General features: G+C 41.0%; 1 protein-coding gene across 1 annotated transcript; it reads left to right on the top strand.

The window, feature by feature from the left end:
- The first annotated feature begins 240 nt into the window (after window positions 1–240).
- Window positions 241–756, top strand: LOC148014995 (uncharacterized). Its single transcript, XM_087665150.1, has one exon. It carries the CDS (start codon window positions 241–243, stop codon window positions 754–756), a length of 516 nt encoding a protein of 171 aa, XP_087521276.1.
- Window positions 757–10,223: the final 9,467 nt, after the last annotated feature.

Raw genomic sequence — 10,223 nt, 5'->3', positions numbered from 1 at the left:
GAGAGAAAAAAAAGAGAGAATGAGAGGAGAGAGAAAAAGAGATAAGATGTTAAACATAATAGGCAAATAGAGCAAGAGAGGGCATGGCCCCTGCACGACATCCACATCTGTGCACGACATCAACCGCGACTAGCCCCTGTAGCATGAGGCCTCCCCTGTGCCCTACTGCAAAACACAAACCAGATTGCCATCAAGACGATTGTTGCATGCACGCAATCGCTTCCTTGCGGAAGTACTTTCATGAGTGGTTTCAAGTTATATCTAGCAGAACAAGCTCCTTACAAAGGTCAATCCAAATCGAAGGCTCTTCCTCAAGGCCTTTCAATTGAGTCTCTCATCATCGACTACCTCAAGAAAGTATCACAATTTATCTTGCATTACCTGAGGGACAGGTATGGTGGGCAATTGATGATGAAGGATATTCAATGGTGTCTTTCCGCGCCAGCAATATGGGCAGAAGCTGCCAAGCAAAAGATGAGGAAATGTGCTCAGGAAGCTGGTATGGTCAAGGGAGTGTCAAGCAGAATAAGCTCAGAGGATGCTAGCCCTCATCTATTAAGAGTAGTTCTGGAGCCAGAGGCTGCATCTTTGCATTGTCTCCAAAATGTTAGATTCCTATCCATCAGAGAAGGAGAAAAGTTTGTTGTGGTTGATGTGGGCGGAGCCACTATTGATTTGCTGGTGGGTGAGGATTTGCAAAAATCTAAGGCTGATGCTGTAGTATTAGATGCGACCTTATTGTGGCTTCAAAACTAATGAATGATCTGCATTTTAATAATTATCCTTGGACCTAATGCCAGTCCAGTTGTCCAGATTTCTTTAGTGTATTTAGGGTAAAGGAGCCAATAAAGTGATACTTAACATTAATAAGGCAATAGCTGACTTGTGAAATGGTCTTGGTCCAAGTTGTTTATATTGTTAGCCCATGCCAGTACCCAAAAAGTGTCACCTGATTGATAGCTATCTTTTTACAGACTCCTCTACCCTGTAGTGTTCTGACTTTGCATTGTAAGCCTTGTGTATTCCAACCTCCCTCGTGTATTCCAACCTCCCATGCCAATGAGAGAGGGAGAGGAGAGAGAAAAAGGAATGAGAGAGGGCAAGGAAGGAAGAGGAATGAGAGAGAGAGGAGAGAGAAAAAAGAGAGAGGGAAGGAGAGGAATGAGAGGGAGAGGAGAGAGAAAAGGAAATGAGAGAGGGAGAGGAGAGAGAAAAAGGAATGAGAGAGAGAGGAGAGAGAAAAAGGAATGAGAGAGGGCAAGGGAGGGAGAGGAATGAGAGAGAGAGGAGAGAGAAAAAGAGAGAGGGAGGGAGAGGAATGAGAGGGAGAGGAGAGAGAAAAGGAAATGAGAGAGAGAGAGAGGAGAGAGAAAAAGAGAGAGTGATGAGATAATTTGCTTATTGATTCAATGTGTATTCCTAATTCTATGGTTTTTATCATGCGCACACGTGCATACTCAAGAATCAATAGTCAATTTTAAAGCTAAATTGAATTTTCCATAATAAAAAGGAAGTATCTTTTATCATCTTCAAGTACGTAGAGAAATTATGAGATACATATTGCAATGCTTGCTACTAATTGTAAGGTTTCTGTCGCTTGTCGCTAATTACTTATATCAGGCTTGTCAACTGGAGGAACTACCATTCATTAGAGAGCAATGAAAAAGTAATTATTAACTCTATTTTTTTAATTCAATGATTCAATGTGTATTCTTAATTCTATGGTTTTTATCATGCGCACATGTGCATGCTCAAGAATCAATTTAGGTGGTTAAATAATTATTAACTTTGGTTTTTTAATTATATGAATTGCTAATTTTAGGTGGTTAAATAATTGTGCGTCTGCTGGCGCGTCTATTTGCGCGTATATATAGACGCAAAATGCGCGTCTATTTACATGCACTTATAGACGTTGTGATAGATGCGCCTGACTTTGCGCCTCTAACATGCGCATCTATGCCTCGTTTCTATTGTAGTGGATAGAGAGACAAATAAAGATTAACAGATAAAGATAATAGAAGAGAGAGAGAGGGAGGAAGAGAGAGATAGAGAGATAGAAAGAGAGAGAAAAAGAGATATAGAGGAAAAAACAAAAATAGAGAGCGACAGAGAAATAGAGAAACAATGAGAGAATGAGAGAGGAAAAAGAGAGAAAAGTAGAGGGAGAGGGGGGAGAGAGAGTTAAACAGAGGGAGTCATTACATTAGATTTCTTCGTTTTTTAAGTTTCTTATTTTCTCTCTTTACTTTTGTTTCTAGAGAGATGTGTTGAGAGAGAGGGGAGAGGGAGGGAGAGAGAGAGAGAGAATTAGAGAAAAGAAAGGAGGGAGAGGAAGAGAGAAAGAAGGAGAAAGAAAAAGTTAGAGAGAGGGGGATTGATGAGAAGTAGAGAGATGGAGAGAGAAAGAGAGAGTGATGGAAAGAGAGAAATAGAGAGACGGAGAAAGGGAAAAAGAGGGAGGATGAGGAAGAGAAACAATGAGGGGGAGAGAGAGAGGGGGAGAGAGAAAAAAGAGAGATAAAGGGAGGGAAACAAAGAACGGGAAAGAGAGAGAGAAAGAGGGGTGTGAAGAGAAATAGAAAGGGAGGAGAGATAAAACTACAGAGAGGAAAAGAATGAATGGAGAGAAATAAAGAGATGGAGGGAGGGAGTACAGAGGGAGAAGAGATAAAAGTAGAGAGGGGAGAGAAGGGGAGCTTTAAAAAACTATAAAGAGAGGGAGAGAGAGAGGGAAATAAAGAGATGGAGGGAAGGAGAAGACAAAGGGAGGGAGAGAAAGAGGGAAAGAAAGAATGAAAAAGAGAGAGGGTGGAGAGAGGAACAAAGAGAGAAAGAGAGGAAAAGAAAGGGAGAGAAAATGGAAGAGAGAGAGAGAGAGGGATCTTCATGAAAAATAGAAAGATCGAGAGGAAGAGGCAAATAGAGAGATAGAGGGAGGGAGAAAGAGGAAGGGTGATGGAGAGAGAGGGAGGTGTGATAAACAAAGGGAGTGAAAGAGAGGGGAAAGAAGGGAGAGCAAAAGAAAGGGAGAGGAACACAGAGACAAATAGAGAGATGGAGGGAAAGAGAAAAGAGAGAGAGAGAGAGAGAGAGAGAGAGAGAGAGAGAGAGAGAGAGAGAGAGAAGAGGAAGAGACTTATAGAGAGATGGAAGGAGATAGAAAAAGACAGATGGAGGATAAAAGAATGTATAGCGATGGATAGAGGGAGGGAGAGAGAAAGAGAGATGGAGGAAAAGAGAGAGAGGAAGATCTATTTTCTATTTCTTTGTTTTTTATGATAAATAGAGAATGTATTCATCTCATAGAAGGAGATTGAGACATCCTCTATTGAATTCACAAGGTGAGAAGCAATGGAGATGATATGTTTCTTTGAGAAGTATTAGCTTTTTCTAGTGCAAAAAACTTGTCCACGAGCATACTCATGATACAAACTCACCTCCTATCACATCTTGTGCATGAAGTGGAGATTATAGAACCCATCCATACTTGATCGATGTTCTTCTTGGAGCACTTCATGAAAGCACTAAAGAGTTTTGTGCAACAACAAGATGTCCAAAGGGCAGCATGGCTAAAGGTTGGCTAGTGTCAGAGGCATTAGCATATATGTTGAAGTGGTTGCTTATGGTAGATTCAAATAACAATATGCTTTGGACACTGAAGGATGATGATAAACTAACAAGAGATGGAGTAGTTGAAGATGGGGTAGAAAAGATAATGGATGTTGCCATGGAGGAGAAAGTGAATCATTTTTGTATATTATATTGTGCATCCATGGAGAAGTGGCTCAATAAGTACAAACAAGCCAGAAGAGGACCAAAGGGAGCGGGATCAAAATCTCAGGATAGCATGCACCATTGATAGGTTCAATATCTTGACAGCATGGAGGAGATACCAAAGTTCATGTCTACGAGATGATTGTATGAAGCTTTGACCGTAGCTTTATATGAAGGGATAGAGGTCTCTAAGAAAAGGAGTGGAAATAACTACAAGATATAGGCCTCATACCAACTTTCAAAGTGACGAAAATGTTCATTAAAAGATTTTCCCCCGTCATCGCTAAACGCATCAGTATTAGCGTCTCCATGGAACCATCACTATTGGCATCGATATTGGCATCGGTATTTGTGTCGCAAAAGCAATACACATAACGATGCAAATAGCAACAGTTTGCGATGCATGTTGCGATGCCAATAGTGACATATGCATGTAAAATCGTGATGCTAATAGAGATGATTACAGAGAAAAAAAAATTATGGCAGGGCAACTATGTGCTCCATTTGCATTTAACAAATGGATTATATGTCAAGTTTATGATAGTCATCAAAATGAGAGAAAAATGTACTTGAACCCACAAGACTGATACATAAAATAAATACAAGATGGCTAATGAAAACTCATGGAATCATGGCAAGATACAAAGGATGATAATAACATAGTACATACTCGGGGAAGCTACTATATGTATATCCTCTACATCACGTGTGTTCAAGGCCTATTTATAAATATCCTTACCTATGATTTTTTCTTGAATAAAACATAATGCTTTTCTATTCAATCTGCAAATAAACTCTTTATATTACACCTTTCTATATGTAAAAAAATGTATAAAAATGGTATTTAAAAAATATCTTATTTTGAACCCACGTAACGCACACATATATTCATGAGTCACTTACGTGAGAGCACATATAAGATGCATGTATAAATCACATGACCAAAAAGAAAGAGGATGTGCACTCCCACAAATCCAAGCATGAGCTATAGATCCTCATCATCTGAAAGCTCATCTTGACACAAAGGAGCATCGAGCAAAGTTTGAAAAAAGAAAAAAAAAACTACACATCAGTCCACCATAGATAATGCATTTTGATAAAAATAGTAACTATAAACAAAAAGATGAGTGGCTTATTGGGCCGCTGTGTGTATATAGTATATCGATCAATGCAATGAGACCATGTCTCTCTGCATATTGTAATATTTTTGTTGAAAATATTACAAGGCCGTGTGAAGTCTCGGGCAAATGACAATGCCAGCATTATGGTCACAGACGGTGCGGTTTTTAAATGGTACACTCCCCATTGGCAAAAACGAGACAAAAGCAAAAGAACCGCTTATCTACATGTGAACCTCCTCTTGGGAGGAGGTCAAAAGGAAAATTGATGGATATATGGCAAAAAAAAAATATTTTAACCTTCCTTCTCCCAGCCGAAGGTTGTGCCGGAGGAGAGGGAGTAAGCACGGATGACTAAGCACAGTGCTGGAGGTCGTGGGGGGGGATATAGCCATGCACTAAGCCGCGTGGGGGGAGGGAGGTCCCTCTCCCTACCCTATAAAACCCCCCTATGGGGGGGGGGAGTAAGGAAAAAAGGACGGGACGCTGCCAGGCCAAGGAAGAGAGAGTCTGAGAAGGGTCGTAAGCTAACGTTGTGTGCCGCGCCATGAGGGAGGAGCTGCCGCCGAAGTTCCGCCACGACCATCATTTCGGCCTTTCCCACCAACACGCCGCCATTAGAAATCATCTCCTTTCCTCCACATGGCTTCTCCACGCCTACAGAAGCTTCAAGAAGATTCTTGACAAGCTTCTAAGGGGGCCTTCATATGCCCCCTTCACAAGCGATCTTTACACCCCCTTTTTCATTCCACCAAGTCCATTTAAAACCCCCCCTTCCCGTAGGGTTCCATATAAATCCCTTTTTGGCCACTTTTAACCCTCGGGTTTCTTAAAACCCCTTTCTTATTGCCTCTCAAGCGGGTTTTTATAACCCCCCCTCCCCCGAGGTTTAAGCACCCCCTTCCCGTGGGGTTTCCACCCAAGTCAATCTAAACCCCCCTTCCGTGGATTTTCCTCCCCTTACATCCCCCATAAGCTCACATTAGGCCGGGTTTCAAACCCCCTTCCTGTGGACCCTTTTCCATTGCCCCTACAAAGAGGGTTTTTTTACAAACCGAGGACTTAAGCACCCTTTCCCCTTGCATCCTCACAAATTGAGTACTTCTCCTTACATTCCACAAAGCCATTTTTAACCCTTCCGTGGATTATCCCCCCACTCAAGTTCTTTAAAGGCTACCATGGCATTCCCACTCAAACTGTATTAGCAAGTTTTACACCCTCTTTCATTGGTCCTCCTTAATTTCATTCTAACCGCCGGATTCAAGAATAATGTTTCCTATTGAAACTCCCACAAGCCTATAAGGTCTTCTAGATCCCGATTTTGAAATACGGTGGAGTTGATCAAGGAAGTCAAATCTCAAAAGGGAGTTTCGCGTGCGAGGGAGACGGGCCAAGATCATAAGTCTGTGGCCAAGACAAGAAGGTCGAATACACGATGGCCCCTAAAAAGGCACAAGGCGCAATCGCAGGAGAATCATCTCCATCCATGTGGACATTTCACCACAAGTCCAGGTTTTCTTCCTAATTTTAATTTACGTCATAATAATACAGTTGTGCATGGATCATTTATAGAATTAGGATGCACTTTTTTTATTGAAATACTTTGGCTAATTTAAAGGTAATAGCTCACGATTGAAGAATTCGATCATTGGTATTCTTCAATGAAACGAACAAAGAAAGAGAATAAGATCTCTATATATTCTTAGCAAGTGGTTTTTTTTGTATTACAAAGTAACGAATTTAGATCAACTAAAGATCATCTTTATAAAGTCAAAATTATTGTAGTACACTTCGATTATGCATGGAAAGAATAAATCTCATGTTGCATTATTAGACATTTCCTCTTCGAAATGATTCTTTAAAGAAGGTTGCTAATAATCCATAGGAATTTGCAAGGCATGGAAATGATTCTAGGGCTACATGAAGTAGATTAATCTCTAGGAAATTGGCATAAATCTCGATCAATTACGTAAGTATTTACGAAAGGTTGTGTAAATTCAACATATGAATAATTCATTCAGAAATGAAATTACGAAAAGGCTGCATAGTACGTTTAAAACATAAAACCCTAAAGCTTAGTAGCATGAATCTTGATTGCATGTTATAGAAGGATCAATAGGAATTATGCCATAACTTAACTTACGCTTTGATCTTAACCAGAAAAGTTAAGGATTGTAAATCTAATCATGTGTAGGCAATGAATCATGTGATTAAGAGAATGGTATCGTAAATATCTTCAAGAATAGACAAGTAAATTGGTTTACCCTAAACACCTAAACCACGAAGAAATTGCTTAGGAAGGGTTAAATAGATGCAACATATCCCAAAGTGCTAACTAGGGTTTAGCACATTAAGGACATGACCTAGCTGCACTTATTGCCAAGTTGAAACTCTCATACCCTAAAAACATATCCACATTTAGAGAATGCAGGGACAATAGGACATACTTGCGAGAAATGATCTAGGTTTCTACCTTAAGGATCGCTCACTAAAAAGATGAAACACGGTTTGAATTTGGAACCCTAGGATCGATAATGTTAGCCTAGTGCAATCAAGAACGGATTATTATGCAGACACCCTAACCCTGTTTCCTATCTAATTATGATTCCGTGATTAGAAGACGCCATTCGATGGTCAAAATAGTCCCATGGATTAGATGCGACACTTGTGCATCAAGTTGCAAAGTCACATGATCTTGTCATTTGATCACAAGGGAATGGCCAAATTCTTCGGAAATGAGATTGGCAGATTCTTCACAAGTTTATCTTGCAAGAGGATGAGTAGTCATCCTAATATAGCACCTTTCTTGGGAAAGGTGACGAAGATAAAGGGGATTAGATATTTTCTTGGAAGTAAAGGACCAATCAATAATTTGGAGCAACATATTTTGTGTTAATAGAACTTAAGGTATTGGTTAAGCTGGGTTAATAGGGTACGGCCCTAACCCAAAGACATAAGGGTTAACAAACAAACCCTTGGGGATCTTGCCAAGTCGCAATTGATTCCGGATCAATCGTTGGATGCATTCGAAAAGAAGGATTCACTCCTTAGCAGTTGGCCAAAATAATGACCACTGGAAATGATTGTGCTTGTAACAGCTTAAAGAGCACAGTTTGCTTTGTTTGCTCAAGGAACTAAAGGTTGAAAAGATATCTTATGCTTCAGGTTGAAGGCCTGAAGGGAGAGGAAGCCTCAGTTACCCCCGACTGTCTGCCTAACCCTAACTAAGGGAGTTGTTAACCAGGCCGAGAAGGTGGACCGAACCCGCCGCAAGAGGTCTCTCCATTGAGCGCTACTTGGAGCAAGAGGACGCTTGGGAGCCAAGGGGGCTCTGGCTGTAAATCCCTCGCCTTCCGAGCCCTACACAAGAGGCCAATGTGACTCGGGATTGGATCTCGAGGCCTGCATACTAGTCTACGAGCGAAATCTTGGATTAGTAATCCCTGTGGATTGCTAGATAGCCTTCGGGTGGATTATGGATAAGCCTACGGGCTGGACTTTATAAATGTATTTAAAAGATAAATATAATAACCTGTTGAAAAGGAACTTGTTTGACACTGCTTTCTATGTCAAGTGCTATGATTACGTAAAGAAACCGGTGCCTAACGGGCTAATTAAGGAAGCTGGTTGATGCATGTCCAACTAAACATGGTAGGTAATTAGATAACTAAAACAACTTGAGGAAAGTGTGATGGATGTGGCCATGGGTCCCTCCTACGGATGGGTGGTCCTGGTTGGCCGGGAGCTTTTCTCAATCATAAATAACAACAAGAAGATGGTTGTTTTAGGGGAACGGAATGGGGCTATGCCTTATGGCAGAGAGGTTGAGCTTTGCATCCCTCTCCTTTCCCATTCTCCTTGAACCAAGTGCAGCGTGAATCGGCTTCGGCCCTGGCGTTTCTGCATAAAGTAGTTCGCTTGGAGTTCGACGCTAGTTGTCATTTAGGAAATGACCATTAGGGAAAACCTTGATTCAGGTCGGTCCTAAGTGGGAACGGGCAGAATACTTCCGCTACGTGGCAGATGCGGAAAGTCCTAGATCGCAAACCCCGTGACATTCCATGGGAGTACCGGGCGGAGCTTTCTAGACATCTTTTCTGATGGACTGCTAAGACGTGTCCTGAAGATAATAGGTGGACATGTTACAGTTGGTATCAGAGCGAACCAAAAAAGGATTTGTATTTAAGAAATCTTAATAAGAAGAAGTAAAGCAAATGTTGCTGTTCTGAACATTTCGTTACTTTCGATACTGTCTTACAGAATTATGAAGCATGGAATAGGTTCTTAGTATTCCGAGTCATGTTTATGACTGCGATGCATTTCCTGGATTATCGACAAAGGGTTGAGATGATGAATATCCTAGATCGTATCTATAATCCATCACCTTTGTACGTGAAATGAAGATGGACGAGTGACTCAAGAATCTACTATATAGCTACCCACTAGTTTGCATACCTTCAAACAAACCTAAAGAGGATCAAGTGGTTGAAAGACCTGAAGATCGTGAAGCTATTCATTTTTTTGGAGGCTCACGTAAATTCAACTTTACATATTCGAGGTCGGAGGGTTGAGCTAAACTCATATGTGTATGAGAAAGTGACCCGTGTAATCCTCGCCGATAGGACCAAGGTGTTGGGGCGCTATGAGAAGAATGGGTTCCAAAGAAAATGATATCCTAATCTTCCGATGACTTACCGATTCCTGAAGATCCATGACCCGAAACCATACTATTATCCAGTTCCCGTAGATAAATATAATACAACATTATTCTCCCCAAACTAAATGTAAACAGTTGCCCTATCATCCCAAGAAATGTTGTATTCCGAAAGGGCTATGCCCATATAAATGCAATAAGACTTCTTTTTATCAATGTATGTTTTGTTCATGAGAATTGATAAGAAGTAAAGTGGTTAGATTGCTTGGTTGATAGCTAAGATGGAGATGAAATATAAATCATAACGATTAACGAGTAATAATGTTAAGAATCCTTTATCCAGGCACAACCCCAGATATAGATTCCCAGTTCGCCTCCTACATCAAGTACTGCCATAATCCAGGAGAAGAAGTTTCTTCTCAAGCAGATTAAGCCGCCTGAATTTGACGGGAAAGGTAGGTATGTCCAAGTGGATGCTAAAATTTGGATAGAGTCTATGGAGGATTACTTTGAAGCAGCCGGTATTGCACACGCCAACCAGGCTATGCTTGCCAAGCTAAAGCCCACTGGCCAAGCCAGGCTTTGGTGGAAACAATGGTGCAGAGATCAAGGGATCGCGGAAGGATCTATTAGTTGGGAGAAGATGAAGAAATCGTATCTCTCAGACTACCACCCAT

This window comes from Lygodium microphyllum, chromosome 24 (assembly GCF_053477565.2).
Source record: "Lygodium microphyllum isolate KBCC chromosome 24, Lygodium_microphyllum_v1.1.10, whole genome shotgun sequence".
Lineage (NCBI taxonomy): Eukaryota > Viridiplantae > Streptophyta > Polypodiopsida > Schizaeales > Lygodiaceae > Lygodium > Lygodium microphyllum.
The sequence above is the reverse complement of the archived record's forward strand: the minus strand, read 5'-3'. Positions and strand labels throughout refer to the sequence as shown.

Coding starts and splice junctions, on each gene's coding strand:
- LOC148014995 (XM_087665150.1), top strand. CDS start 241: ATGAGTGGTTTCAAGTTATATCTAGCAGAACAAGCTCCTTACAAAGGT.